Source organism: Dreissena polymorpha, chromosome 1 (genome assembly GCF_020536995.1).
Source record: "Dreissena polymorpha isolate Duluth1 chromosome 1, UMN_Dpol_1.0, whole genome shotgun sequence".
Classification (NCBI taxonomy): Eukaryota; Metazoa; Mollusca; class Bivalvia; order Myida; family Dreissenidae; genus Dreissena; species Dreissena polymorpha.
The window spans coordinates 50,390,257-50,405,851 of record NC_068355.1 but is presented as its reverse complement, the minus strand read 5'-3'; the positions used below and the strand labels follow the sequence as shown (position 1 = coordinate 50,405,851).

The following is a 15,595-nucleotide window of genomic DNA, read 5'->3' as shown; positions in this document are numbered from 1 at the left end:
CTGTGAAGCCGAGTTTGCAGATAGCACAGACTCACAATTAAGATGCAGAGGAAAGAAATCTTCAGAGCTGTGAAAATATATTTGGGCTAGTTTGAAGATGAACCGTCAAGATTAGCCGATGAGGATGATATAGGATGGAGTTCATGATTATGAATAATTTAAACTCAGACATTTCAGTTTTGTTTATTATTATGCTTGTTTAAAAGATTCCTGTATTATATCGTCATGGTTGCGTAATAAACGCGCAGATCTGTCGTAGATATAAAATAATATGCAAATTATTATGCAGCCCGAGTATTTTATATATAATAAATACACAAATTGTATTTTCTCATACAAAAAGCACACATCGTGCTTAGAATGTCATTGATATTGAAAATAACACATGGGCATTACATTTTTATTAATGTAAATATCCTTTAAGAATAACTAGGGTATGCATTAATATACATTTACAATTGAACAAAAGTACACGTTTAACTAGTTGATGCATAATAAAACATGTCATCAAATGAAAATGCGTTTAATAACTAATTCTATATGTTCTTGTAAACATGAAATTTGAGACCCCATATAGTCGAATTTTTGTCTGACATTCAAACGACATAAAACACACAAAACAGGAAGAGTTTAAGATAATAAGTTTTTTTAAACTTCCTTTATTGTCAAACAAATATGTTTTAGTGTTAGTTCAACCATTTCAGTAAAGGTAGTGCTCACGCAAAATCGCACGATGATGAGGTACATTTCACGATTGAAGCTTAAATAAAATTTGTTTAACACAGACTGAGTATGCTTAATTACATGACAAATATATAGAAACGGAGAAACTTCAATGAACCATGTAAGTAATGTTTTTTTAATATTGTGTATTTACCTCATCCTTTTCGTTCGTGTTCTCTAACATAGTACGTGTTTGTGTAAATTGTTGACATTAACAATTGTGAACTACTGTAACAGCTTATTATGAATAATATCAACGAACATAAATAATTTTCGGGCATTGATACATTTGCGTATTTAAAGAACCAATACTTATTATAGAAGAAGAGACGTGAATGTTTATTTCATATGCACATCAGCTGTTTTTATCTACGTTGATGGAATTAGTAGCAATTTACAACAACAATCAATAAAAGTTATAATAGTACATACAGAGCATTTCTTCCATACTTTTATTACAAAAAGTGTTAAATCTGAATGTTCAATACTGCTCTATGGTGGGCATGTGTTATTTGCCTTAAAATAAATGACCGTCGTGTTGTAACAAGCACTTCTCTCTTGATAATGAATCTGGAAATTCATTTTTCCTTTGTGTGGAAAAGAAAGATAAATAGCACAATTGTAAAGGTATTTTTTTTTGCAAATTATGTACTGTGTATTTCAGAAATGGATACCACAACGTCTTTTCTTTATTCAATGGCAATTTTGATGTTGCTCAGGACTGTTGAATTACTGCCATCAGAATTTCCAAACAAGGAATTTAACGATATGGTCCAGGATAATTCATATACGCTACGTCAAATACCATATAGAAAAACAAACAAGGAAATTAAACGCAGAAGATCAGAGGCAGATATAAAACCAGAACAAATAAACAATACAAACAAATCAACATATTTCGAACACTTCAATCATGAAATGCATTTGCAATCGAAATGTGTTTTGTACAGTTTCCACACAATCTATTCATACATTTCGGCACACTGTTCAAAGTGATCAGAGCAATTTTGCATACCTCAATTTAATACCAGGCAAGGGTGTCGATATAAAAAAAGGAAAGTATATACTTCAACCGAATATTTGGGTGTGGACATTTTGGGGCAAGGAAGGTGCTTTTGAATTCCTACGTTGGCCAACAGAGTTTGGTATTTGGTCGATGGGTCTTCTGTATGAAAGTGTGACATACCATCCCAATACCAATCAGGCTTTCGAGAGTGTCGGGAAATTGTTCAAACCTACGAGTTGGAAACAGAGAGGACGATTTGATTATAAGTAGTGCTTTCATAAATTTAACACAAGAAATGATGTCCATCAACTCAGACAAGTATGGCCCCGCATTTTATTGCTACAAGACAAGGATATATATTGAACCGTATATGGTGTGCAAACACCTTGTGTGTCCCATTGAAGCAGTCACGTATTCATGTTGTAACTTCTTTTACAACAATACAATCAGAGAACGAGTAATGGTATGCCGAGAACAAGTTTTTGATTTTGATGCAATGTGGTGGGTTTGCCCGAGTATTATTTCTTTTGCTCTTTTTGCATACTCGCCGATTCTTGTTATGTTTCTTTTCTACAAAGCGTTTGAGAAAACAATGTGCCGATGTCCTATACCTCAATCTGATTGTCATACACATAGTGAATATCATAACCAACCGTCTTTACATCGAAATGCAATCGACGCTCTACTGATGGAAGGTCATAGTCATGTTACGTTTTTAAACACAATATGCATGCCTTTCACCGCTATAAAATCACTATTAGCAAGATCATGTCTTCGCCAATTTCTTTCCAGATTCATACGTGTTTTAATTCCGCTGTCCACATTTTCTATCATTGGACTTCAAATTTTTCTTGACTACAATTTTTTGCGTGATTTTGTTGGCGCCTGTGTTGTATCGGGCGTTCCGTTAGGCTTTCGATCAATGCTTACTGGTTACGAAGCAAGCAATAACAATTTTCTCCCAATGCTTGGTGGTCCATTCATTGCATCAACTTGTTACTTTGTGATCACAATAATTATTTTGGTAACGCCAAAATCACCTATTTTTTTGCTTGAAACCGGTTTAGAATGGCAAAACCCTTCAGCGGTTGAGTCACCACTTTGTCTGAAACTTCATACTATTGGTCTTTTGGGTACAGTACCTTTAGAAAACACACATCGATATCAGAAAATTTACAGTTACCTTCTTGCTGAGTTTTATATGCTAATGAATACAAAATTCTGGAAGTACGTTGTCACTCTTCAGCAAAATAGATGGGAATCCTTAAGGCACTGTCGACTCTGTATTTTGCTATTTCCAATATATGTTATTTTCTGCGTAGTTGAATTGTTTCTGGTGATTCTGCTTTATGGCGTACCTATTGTGTCGTTTGGTTTCATTGTCATCAAAGGATATTGTAATGCTTTGATAAGAGCTGGCAACCGCATTGGGACACTCGCTAGTATGTGTGCATATGTGTGTTCCATATGTCTAGCAGTGCCCGTGTTCTACTTCCTATTCATGTTTTGCACCATCTTTCTTGACGCAACTTTATTTATATGTCGCGTAACAATTTTCAGTTTTACAGGTATGCTCGTTTTTCCTAAGACAGCCTACGGTTATCTCATCTTCGGATTTACCATATTTTACTATCTGTGGGACAGCCTTGAAAAGTTTTCCTTGATATACAAGAAGCTGTTAAAACAATCAATAGCAGTTGCGTCTTCTCTACAGAGAGCAAATGACGAAGGGCAGAACAAAGTCATTTACAAGATACATGGGCGTAAGTGGGTACGGGAATCGCTATTTGAATATATTATTGAGAAGCACAGACCGAGAAGAAAGCAAGTGTTTCTGACTGTGCTTCACACAGGTATTCTTCTAGGCGTCTTGTGGATTTTAATAAACCTTCTCATAAAAACTGACACGTTCCGAGAGTTGCATGTTATAATGCATGTGGGCACTGCACTATTTATATGTGCATTACCGACACTCTGTAGGCGAGTTTGCTTGCAAAAAGACAGAAGCTCACTAAAAAAGAACGAAATCAAAAGCATTTACAAAACAGTGAAGTTGTATATGGGCTATTTTGAAGATGACCACTCAAGCGGGGCTGAAGAAACAATCAGAAGCGGGGAACGGGAGGTTGTTTAATGTTATGTGTGGATATATTTCATATATACATTTCGTTACATAAGAAAACAAATCGAATTGATTCAGCAACAGATAAAATATTGTTGTAAAACTTGTTTGACGTGATTAATATCTGATTGCGATCAACCCAAAATACAGACAAAAATAACATACTTTTGTGTTTTCCACTAGGCATCTGAAACGCCATTAAATAGGTGTAATATCTTATGGTCAGTGGTGCTTGAGAACCTTTCCTTAAGCTTATAATGAATCGGTATTTCTTGCTTTATTGTCTTTTACAAGTGCTTTTAATTGGTAGCATCTCTTTGCTGTTTCAAACTGTGAAAATAAAGGTAAAAACATCGATTGATTTATTAATTAACTTACTTCATTGCACAATTTACTTTCATTATGATGTACTTTACTTTTTTCTTTATGTAATTAATATGCGAATGACTATAGTTATACGATTGCGTTTACATGTCATTTTGACTGTATTAATTCACTACCCCAAGGTGCTTACAGTGGAGTATTGAAGTTGGTTGTTCAATTGAGCTAAGTGTTGTGTGTCCTATCACAGTTGTAATTATTGGGAGACTTTCGGCTGAACTTATTTGTCATTAGTGTGGCCGCCTTCTCTGCGTCCATCAGGCAATTTCCTGTACTGCATATCGGATATAAATCTAAAGGCACATTCGCACTCATGATAAGAGAGAATACATACAACAAAATAAATCCTTATATTTGTTATGTTTTATTGGTAGCGTAAACCGTTCAATTTTAACATAATCATGATACTAATGAAAATGCCCATCATTATTCGTACTGTTGCAACCTGTAATGTATACGAACAAACGTAAAGTGCTATGAAGACGCAGTCTCTGGGAACAATGTAAAGTTCATAATCACAACTGTAATAGCAAATCTTGTTAAGTGCCCATACTTAGTTGAAGTATCGCTGTGCAAAGTTTCAATTCACACCTACTTTTTTCTTCAACGTTCAACGGTTGTATGCAATCCTGTGTCAAAAAGGCTTGTGTAAGATAATCGTTATCTCGCAAACACACTAGAAAAGAGCTACAAAAGAAGGAAGTTATAAATTGCTTCAGTGGATCTGTATGTTTTAATCGCAAAGTTCACGATATAAAAATTGAAGGGAAATATAAGACTTAAAAGGAAGTAAAAGAAACATAATTTGATAGTGTTATCTGAAGCCGTTAATGAGAAATACATCTTCGAGAAACTATATTCTAGATACACAGTGAGTACATACATTTTTTCTTTAATGTGTACAAATATCTTAGATTCTATACTTTTATTGTGTTTATGACGGGGGGACTCACACAGGAGGGATGAGAGGCATACCAATGTGGCCCGTTTATATTTATTAAACACTAATTAAATGTTTTATACGAGGCCCATCCAAGGAAACAGATCCTATACATTAGCGTATGCGTTTCTCTTCTCAATTTATTGCATGATAAGCTTTCATAGTAGGCTCCGCCATCTACTTATCGATCTTTTATCATGGTTGTCAATGTTGCAAAATAATGAGGTCATTCTATAATATGATTTATTGCTAATATTGATGAATTAACAATTAAAATGCTTATTCAGAATTCATTATTCACATCGAAAACACGTGAACGTATTAATATAGAAAATGAAACGTGTGACCTTGTCTAAATAAGAAATCTGGCATGCATATAATTAATGTTTCTTTATTTATTTTAAAAGGTACATTTTCAGAATGGAAGAGCATGTCCGATTGTTATTGCTCATGTTGATGACGATGGTTGTCAGGTCACTAAAAGTGCCAGATTTAAGTCATGACGATGCTCAGCCTCACAAACCTACTAACGCCGCTGTGTTCGGCAACTCGGTCGTTGTCAATGATGATACAATTATCCACAACAACAAGAAGCAATTAAAAACAGACATCGTCAACGCGTACGAACATGTGAACCTTGACGATATTAGTCCTCAGTCTCCAAATCTGAACTAGCACTTCTGGAAATGTAAGTGTTAGTTCTGAATCTCTAAAATTGACGGATTCAGACGAATGTGTACTAAACATAATGTCGGACGTAATTAATCAATTCCGACACATCATTTATACGGAAGCCAGTAATTTTGCGTATCTTAATCTGACGGCAACCAGTGATGTCAGTATTCAAAAAGCCAATTATACGATTGGAGAGAACGTGTGGGTGTGGACTTTTTACGGCAAGGAAGGTGCTTTTGAATTCCTACGTTGGCCAACAGAGTTTGGTATTTGGTCGATGGGTCTTCTGTATGAAAGTGTGACATACCACCCGATACCAATCAGGCTTTCTAGAGTGTCGGGAAATTGTTCAAACTTACGAGTTGGAAACAGAGAGGACGATTTGATTATAAGTCGTGCTTTTGTCAATTTAACTGAGGAAATGATGTCCTTGAACTCAGAAAAATACGGCCCTTCATTCTTTTGTTATAGAAAGAGAATAATAATAGATCCATATATGTTGTGTAAACATCTTGTTTGTCCCTTAGAGGCAGTGACATATTCGTGTTGTAATTACTTTTATAATGGAACTCAGAAGAAAAGAGAGATGGTGTGCAGAGAGCAAGTGTTTGATTTTGACGACATGTGGTGGGTTTTTCCAAGTATTATTTCACTTGCCCTTTTTGCATATTCGCCGACACTCTTGATGTTTCTCTTTGACAAAGTTACAGAGACCACACGTTACAAATTTGAAATTCCGTTAACTGTAGATAATGTTCGAGATCATCTACAACATGAACATGTTTCAGACTTTATATTACTAGATGGTCTCCGTCACGTTACCTTCATGAATACTATTTGTACGCCATTTAGACTATGTAACAATGCCTTGGTTGGAACTTACTTACGAAATACTGTCAGTAGACTTAGTCGTATATTAATCCCCATTGGTACATTCTCTATTGTTGCACTACAAATTCTTCTCGACTATTATTACTTAAATGGGTTTGTTCACGAGGCTGTTGACACTGGAGTTCCACTTGGGTTTCGATCAATGCTTACTGGTTTCTCGAGCAGTCAGATAAATTTCCTGCCCAAACTAGGTGGACCATTCATTGCTTCTGGCTGCTACATTGTGGTAACCAGTATCCTATTAGTAATACCCAGATCTCCCATTGAAATTCTAGAACGGGGCGTGAACTGGGGAGATCCGTCCGTTTGTGAAAGGTCACCATTAAGCCTAAAACCGAGTACGATTGGTTTGTTTGGAGCCGTTAGATTGCAAAATACACGACGGTACCACGCGATATATAATCTCCTGCTAGCGCAGCTGTACATGCTTATGAATATTAAGTTCTGGAAGTACAGTGTAGGTCTGCAGATAAACAGGTGGTCAGCTTTGCGCAAATGTCGTGCATGCGTGTTACTGTTGCCGGTATATGTATCGCTTTGTGCTTTTGAATTACTACTTGCCCTTTTGCTGTATGGACTTCCAATCGTGTCCTTTGCCTTCATTATTATTAAAGGATACTGTAAAGAATTGATAAGAGCTGGAAGCAAATCTCGCGAAGATATATGTGCATACATCTGTTCCATGTTTCTAGCCGTGCCCGTTTTCTACTTCCTTTTTATGTTCGGTACCATCTTTCTTGATGCAACGTTATTTGTATGCCGAGTGACAATTTTCAGCTTTACTGGTGTCATCATTTTTCCTAGAACAGCGTACGGTTATCTCATATTCGCGTTTACTATACTTTACTACCTATGTGATAGCTTAGAGAACTTTTCGTTAATATACAAACGAATTCTAAAACAGACGATAGCAGCAGCGGAATCTCTGCAGAGAGCTAACGACGAAGGACAAAATAAGGTCATTTACACGATAAAAGGGCGTAAAGGCGTTCGGGAATCATTATATGAATTTATAATCGAGAAGCACATGCCAAGAAGAAAGCAGGTTTTTTTGACCATTGCTTCAAACCGGATTACTACTTGGGGGCCTGTGGATTTTGATTAACCTTCTTCTAAAAACAGACAATTTTAAAGAACTGCACGTCATAATGCACGTTGGTACTGCATTGTTTATATGTGCTTTGCCGACATTGTGCAAGAGGGTGTGCAGCGATGGCGGCAAAACTGCAAATAAGAAACAACAAAGAGAAATCTTGCACAGTGTTAAAGTATACATGGGATATTTCGAAGGCGAGTCGTCAAGCGAAGCAGAAGAGGAATTGATGAATGGGGAACCTGAATGTGTCTAATCTTAAGCGTGTGTTTCCTAAGAAAAGGTTACATGTTAGCAGCTTGTACATATACGACACTACAAGGTGGTGAATTGTGGTTATACAAAACATTTAATCCCGCGTTTCTTTGTTGGCCTTAGAAGAACTAGTACTTTTTATATTAATAGTAGTGTTTTATTATGTTTCTATGTAAAAATTATCTTGTATTAGTATCAGTATATAGTTTTGTCATTATTGGTTTGTTTAATGTTTGGAATTAGTTTTGAAATCGTGAGATTTTAAATAAATTTTGATACAAATAGTCTTAATATATTTATAATAGATATTCCCATTTGTGTTAATTGATATCGCCGACTTTGGCTACAGGAGTGATTTGCTTTTTGGCGTGAAACGTGCACATGCACCGTATTAATCGTGTGAGAACTGGGTCAATACTCGACAACGTATAAACTAGTAGGATATGTCTCTCAAAATAGCGGAACTTGAAATGTATATGTTGTTCCTAACGCTCATCATTTAAGGATTTCTATCTTCAGAGCATGATTTTGTCTTGCATATCCATTTAAGCTGAGATAGTTTATACAAGTTTTTATTGTATTAATGTTCAAATCTATATATATTTTCCCAAACAACCCAGATATTCATAATTCTCTACAAGTATAGTTACATATTAATCCTAATCTGCAGGGGCGTAGATAATCTCCAAACATTAGGGAGGCGGTCCGGTTTCTGTACTGGGAACATAAAGGGGTTTGGTTGAGAGGGTTGTCCTCTCCCGTGGTTCCGAACAATTACAATTAAAATGGTGCGTATTGGGGGAACTTTCATGTTGATATAAATGCTCGATTTTTGTCTCAATCTCAGTTTGTCATGAAATCAGTTTGTCCAATGCCGCCGACGACGACCCAGAAATCTCAACAGTTATTTTAATCTTTCCAAAAACTCGTGCTAATTAAAACATAAACAAAAGTAAATGTTTATAGGTAAGAACTGTCGCAAATTAAAATTTAATACTAATATACATACCTCATCGTTGTGGAGCCGTGTGAACGAATCAAACCAACTAGATTGGAATGAACGCTGTTCTGGCTTTTTCTTCCCGAATGTACGCTTAAGAAAAGCAAAATTTCGAGGCTGATAAGAATACTCATTTTGAATATTAAACAATCACATATATGATATTGTTTCAATGATTTCTAATCAGGTAGATTATTTCAACAAAATAGATGATATAATGTCCTGGAAGAATCATCGCGTACAAGCATAATAATGACTGAATCAAACGAGGAAATACATTTTATTTGTAAATTTAGTACACACTTAAAGCCGAATGTGGAAACAGATCTTATCAGAACTATTCATATTGATATTTCACAATTTGAAAATATGCATACTAAAATGCACAACAACCGAATTGTATACATTAGCAAATAGGTAAATATTGCCAAATATGCTAAGATATCAAACAAAGTTTATACATTAAATATTAAGTATACATCGTTACATGTTGGGTTGTATTAAGCTACCCATAAAATCACTGAAATATGTTTTCCACGATAAATTTTTAACTTTCAAGTAGAATGACGTCCATCAAAAGCGGCCACAAATCCCTATACTTATCCTATAATCCAAGGTGTAATGTAAACAAACATATCAAATCGCAAATCATAGCTCTTATACATGCTAATTGTGAAGTACAGCTTATATAATTATGTATTTTATTCGTTTAGTTTCAGTTACAATAAAATCGAAAACTTGACACCATGCTGCCGTGAAATGCAGTCAAACTGATTCACTCATTTAATAATCAGCTTGCCAGATTACTTGGCATTTGACCAAAAAAAAACGCACAAGCAAAAACGATATATTGGCGTCATATTGGTCACATGTATGGTCTGTATGTGGGATGTATGTAGGTCTCATATGGGCTGCATATTGGTCATAATACGGTCACATGTAGGCTGCACATATACATTTTATGTTGGGATATCCCAAATACTGCTTAGAAAAAGATTGTTTGCAAGACGCCAAACTTTATTTGAAAAATATTAGATGAAACTTGGATTACTACATTTTGTCAAGGTTTAGACATAAAGTAAGTCTGTTTCTCGCCGTCTTGGACTCTTTCGTTTATTCTTGAACTTTAGTGTTCAAATCGTTCTTAGGTTGACAACCCCTTGCTACATTATGTAAATAACCATACTACATGTAAATAAACGTATATTAACTCAGTGCATTATATGTCTATCTCGTCCTGGAAACATTTTCCAACCTTTTAACACAATTTGAAAACTAACGTCGCGTAAAAACAATGTAAATTTAACACAAAACGGGATTCTTTCAAATAAAACATTCTTTCAACTCTTCTTTACACGCGATACGGTCGTGCATGGATATGACATATTGATCTTGTTAATTCGTCGTGAATTATGGAAAACAACAACATGACGTTATATTGATGCACATTGTTAAAACTTACCAATTGTTTTCTTCGTTATTGGCGAAGTTTCGTTGTTTAAATGTTATGTCAGGGATATTTGTATATCAAAGTGGAACCGATGTGCGTCCAATATGGTGGATGTTAATACTCAAATAATGCATAAGATATTATCATAAACGTTAAAACGCATCATATTTATGAAAATAACCATGATTATTTCTGTTGTTCCAATCAACCATATCAACCATCAAACTTCAAATACAAAGCAGACACAGTCATTACGTAGATCTAAATGTTAAGTTTGCAAAAACTTTTTAAGGATAGCTCGCTACGTGTCCTTTCTTTCTTGTTTACCGCGAATTACCTTATTTACCGAAGACTTTTAATCCGCATTATTCTGTAATATATTCCCCGATACAAAGTGATCGTTGCGTGGGGGGATAAATTGGAATCTCCGTGTGCGTCTGTCCGTCTGTCTGTTTCTTTGTCCGTCTGTTTGTAATGCAATTTTTGTCCGCTGAAGTACTACACATGTCAAGGTGAAACAATGAAACACATAATGTATTGTTTCTTATGATAACTAGTCCAACCATTGGGATTTCGCTGTTCATTTAAACGTTTATGACATAATAACTTAAAAAATCTTTTCCTCTGTAAACACAAGGCCAAAAGGTTCATATTTTGTATGCAACATTGGTATATGGTTCCCTACAAAATGTGTTTAAATCACGCCCCTAGGTCGAAATTGTTCGGGGTCCAATTGTTTTGTTGTTGCAATGTTATACTTATTACTTCATACAGGTATTTTTCAAAACAGTGAAATTGTTTAGTTTCATAAATGATAATTGACTACCCCTAAATCGGGTCGACGGCGTTAGGCTATCTTTGCGTCGCAACCATAAAAAACAACGAGGAAGTTAAAAAAAATTGTGATAATACAAATAAAATAATTTATCAAACAAGGAAATTATACATTTTGTTCAGCAGTGCTGTATATTTCACACGCGCAGATAAGCTGAAGATACATCACTATTTAAAAGGGAAAGAAGGAAGTAAAAGAACATCAATTGATATGCTTGAAATCATCATGAGTTGGTTCACAAGCGAAGACACTCGAACATCGACAAGCACGATATTCAAAAGACGTTTATGTGACATACACCTCAGGGGAGAATAAATTCGAGATATCGAGTGAGTAAAAATAATAATTGCTTAAATATATTCGAACGATAATTTAAATAGTATTACTGAATTGATGCTGTTAACGGTGGGGTCACACGGATGTTCGGAGTAAAATATACGAGGAGCAATATGTAGACTGTATTTATGTCTTCCAATGTCAAAATACTAGTGGTTATAATTATTTATTTTGCTACGGGTTAACAAAAGTGTAAGTATATACATGGCAATACGATTAATATTCATCTACCTTTTGTAGACTTAATAGCATTTAAGTGTGCAATAACACTAGATGTTCAATACCTACACATCATCTAACTCCGTGCAGTGATTTGTCTTGTTAAAAACAGCGCTGGTTTCAACGCAAACGGGAACGAAGTGGTAACCACTGCAAAAAGTATAATACAGAGTGCCCATATTCATTTCGTGTATGTTGCAATACAGAAGAATAATGTATTAATCTTCGTCTTGAAAAACACATAAATGTCACTCATATTTCATACCGTTCAATTTCAGAATGAAAATGTGGTTTTCATTGCTGCTAATTGTGATGACGGCGGAGGTAGGATCACTAAGAGGGCCAGATATAACTCATGACAAGGAACATCCTCACACCACTACTCGAGCCGCGTCGAAGGGCAAATGGTTTTATTCTTCGACTGGCACAACTATCAATAATAAAATGCCGCAATTGAAAACAGCAATTGTCGAAACTAAAGAAATTGTCAACAATGAAGACATTGTTAAATCTCTCCAAAATATCTCCAATAAGAACAACACTTATGTAAGGGAAAGTGGTACTACTAGTTATCAGAAAATGAAAGAATCAGGCGAATGCATATTGGAAATAGAGTCGGACGTAATTAATCAATTCCGACACATCATTTATACAGAAGCCAGTAATTTTGCGTATCTTAATCTGACGGCAACGAGTGATGTCAGTATTCAAAAAGCAAATTATACGATTGGAGAGAATGTATGGGTGTGGACTTTTTACGGCAAGGAAGGTGCTTTTGAATTCCTACGTTGGCCAACAGAGTTTGGTATTTGGTCGATGGGTCTTCTGTATGAAAGTGTGACAGTCCATCCGATACCAATAAGGCTTTCTAGAGTGTCGGGAAATTGTTCAAACTTACGAGTTGGAAACAGAGAGGACGATTTGATTATAAGTCGTGCTTTTATTAATTTGACTGAGGGCATGATGGCATTGAACTCAGAAAAATATGGTCCATCATTCTATTGCTATAGAAAGAGAGTAATAATAGATCCATATATGTTGTGTAAACATCTTGTTTGTCCCTTAGAGGCAGTGACATATTATTGCTGCAATTATTTCTATAATGGTACACAGAAAAAACGAGAGATGGTGTGCAGAGAGCAAGTGTTTGATTTCGACGCCATGTGGTGGGTGTATCCAAGTATATTCTCACTTGCCCTTTTTGCATATTCACCAATACTTTTAATGTTCTTCTTTTACAAAGTTACTAGGAAAAAATCGTACAAATTTCCTATTCCTTCAGCAAATGATGGGAATCTGCAAGGAAAAGACAGTGTTTCCGATTTTATATTAGTAGAAGGTTGCAGTCACACAACCTTTATGAACACAATTTTCACACCAGTTACAGAATGTAAACGTGCATTTGCTGGAACATACTTACGAATTATTGTAAGTCGACTAAGTCGTTTACTCATTCCAGTTGCTACATTCTCTATTGTGGGAATTCAAATTCTTCTTGACTATTATTACTTGAATGGGTTTGTTCACGAGGCTGTTGACACTGGGGTTCCACTTGGCTTTCGATCAATTCTGACAGGTTTCACGAAGAGTAAGAAAAATTTCCTCCCTAAACTAGGTGGTCCGTTTATTGCTTCGGTCTGCTACCTCGTTGTCACTAGTGTCCTGTTAGTAATACCCAGATCTCCTATTGGAATTCTAGAACGGGGCGCAACCTGGGGAGATCTGTCCGTTTGTGAAAAGTCACCGCTAAGCCTTAAACCAAGTACAATTTGTTTGCTAGGCGCGGTCAGATTGCAAAATACGCGACGGTACCACACGATATATAATATTCTTTTAGCTCAAATTTATATGCTAATGAATTTCAAGTTCTGGAAGTACAGTTTAGGCCTGCAGATTAACAGGTGGTCAGCTTTGCGCAAATGTCGTCTGTGTGTGTTACTGCTACCGGTTTACGTATTATTTTGTGCATTAGAGCTTTTATTTGCTCTACTGCTTTACGGAATACCTGTTGTGTCGTTTGCCTTCATTGTCATTAAAGGATACTGTAAAGCACTGATAAGAGCTGGAAATCGATCCGGCGGCGACATATGTGCATACATCTGTTCCATGTGCCTAGCCGTGCCAGTGTTCTACTTCCTCTTTATGTTCGGCACCATCTTTCTAGACGCAACTTTATTTATCTGCCGAGTGACAATTTTCAGCTTTACTGGGGTCATCGTTTTTCCTAAATCTGCGTACGGTTATCTCATATTCGCTTTTACAATTCTTTACTATCTATGGGACAGTCTAGAAAACTTTTCCTTGATATACAAACGAATTCTAAAACAGACGATAGCAGCAGCGGAATCTCTGCAAAGAGCTAACGACGAAGGACTAAAAAAGGTCATTTATAAGATTAAGGGGCGTTTAGGCGTACGGGAATCATTGTATGAATTTGTAATCGAGAGACACAATCCAAGAAGAAAGCAGGTGTTTTTGACCTTGCTTCAGACTGCAATACTACTTGGCGGCTTGTGGATTATAATTAACCTTCTTCTAAAAACAGATAATTTCAGAGAATTAAGTGTCATAATGCACGTGGGTACTGCACTGTTCATCTGTGCATTGCCGAACTTATTCAAGAGGGTGTGCGCCAGAAGAGGCGGCAAAATTGAAAAGCAGAAACAGCACAAAGAAATCTTACGCAACTTGAACATATACATGGGATATTTTCACGACGAGCCCTCAAGTGAAGTAGAAGAGGAGCGACTGTATAGAGAACCCGAATGTGTTTAATTTTAAACGTGTAGCAAGTACGTCCTTTAAAAGGGAACTTGTTCGCAGCAGTGCCAGATTAAGCAACGCGGAGGCCCATGGGCAGTACAACTTTTCGGGCGAACACCCTAGGCTCCTTGTTCTACTAGAACGCCAGTGTCCAGTTGATTTCACGCATCTAAATTAGCCTACCAGTGCCAATGCTGTCAAGGCAGAACTTGTGACAATATCTTTTTATAGGTATAAAATGTCGTTACAATACCGTCATGTCCATACGACACTATATTTTTTTAGATAAAGGAATTTAAGAAAGAAATATCTGTAGTATGTAACAATACAGTTTTAAAAATAATACATCATTGTCACTTGGTAAGACAATGTCAAGCCTTTAATCGGCACTTTTTTACATGGATATTACAAGAATGGCTCTGTCAAGCCATTAGATAAGGCTAAGTAATAAGTTAAAAAAAACAATCTTTCGTCACGGTCTCATGGGACCCCTTCAAATCGCGGGGCCCATAGGCAGTAGCCTACTCTGCGTAATAGGTAATCCCGGAATGGATTGCAGAGTGTTCATGTGGAAATTCAAGGTGGTGGTGTTTTGTGTATAGATAAGGTTAAGACTTATAACACAATTTTGCTTTTCAATTCCTAGCTTATACACACGTGCAACAACTATGTTGGGTGGAAATGTACTTTTCTATGTAAATAGCGTTCACTTTTGAGACCCTTACAGTTTGTTTACCAGTGTCGGTACATTGATTTTCTGTGTATTGTTTATATATGTTTAACGGTTTCTTGAATAAATCATGTTTTCAACGTGTGTTGATAAGAGCCTTAATAACTAATTTATGATCCTTACGAGTGCCTAACATATGTATGTATTAATAAGCATGCCCGACCTTTTAGAATTCA

General features: G+C 36.0%; 2 protein-coding genes across 5 annotated transcripts; both read left to right on the top strand.

The window, feature by feature from the left end:
* The first annotated feature begins 684 nt into the window (after positions 1 to 684).
* On the top strand, positions 685 to 8,373 carry LOC127879828 (uncharacterized). Of its 4 annotated transcripts, none has more exons than XR_008049262.1 (3): positions 685 to 844; positions 1,388 to 5,103; positions 5,580 to 8,373. XR_008049262.1 is itself a non-coding variant. In XM_052426877.1 (3 exons), the coding sequence occupies exons 2-3, from the start codon at positions 1,637 to 1,639 to the stop codon at positions 7,841 to 7,843; spliced, it is 1,962 nt and encodes a 653-aa protein (XP_052282837.1). In that variant the 5' UTR covers positions 685 to 844; positions 1,388 to 1,636; the 3' UTR covers positions 7,844 to 8,373. The 4 variants fall into 4 exon arrangements, 3 of the variants coding, with proteins under 3 accessions (XP_052282837.1, XP_052282853.1, XP_052282845.1); XM_052426877.1 differs by having other exon boundaries at positions 1,388 to 1,832; positions 6,078 to 8,373; XM_052426893.1 differs by lacking the exon at positions 685 to 844 and having other exon boundaries at positions 4,428 to 5,103; positions 5,592 to 8,373.
* A 3,143-nt stretch (positions 8,374 to 11,516) lies between these two features.
* Positions 11,517 to 15,503, top strand: LOC127879797 (uncharacterized). The gene is made up of 2 exons (XM_052426853.1): positions 11,517 to 11,700; positions 12,205 to 15,503. The coding sequence occupies exon 2, from the start codon at positions 12,206 to 12,208 to the stop codon at positions 14,699 to 14,701; it is 2,496 nt and encodes an 831-aa protein (XP_052282813.1). The 5' UTR covers positions 11,517 to 11,700; position 12,205; the 3' UTR covers positions 14,702 to 15,503.
* Positions 15,504 to 15,595: the final 92 nt, after the last annotated feature.

Coding starts and splice junctions, on each gene's coding strand:
- LOC127879828 (XM_052426877.1), top strand. CDS start 1,637: ATGAAATGCATTTGCAATCGAAATGTGTTTTGTACAGTTTCCACACAA. Junction 1,833..6,077: donor GACATTTTGGGGCAAGGAAG/GTGCTTTTGAAT, acceptor ACGGCAAGGAAG/GTGCTTTTGAATTCCTACGT.
- LOC127879797 (XM_052426853.1), top strand. CDS start 12,206: ATGAAAATGTGGTTTTCATTGCTGCTAATTGTGATGACGGCGGAGGTA.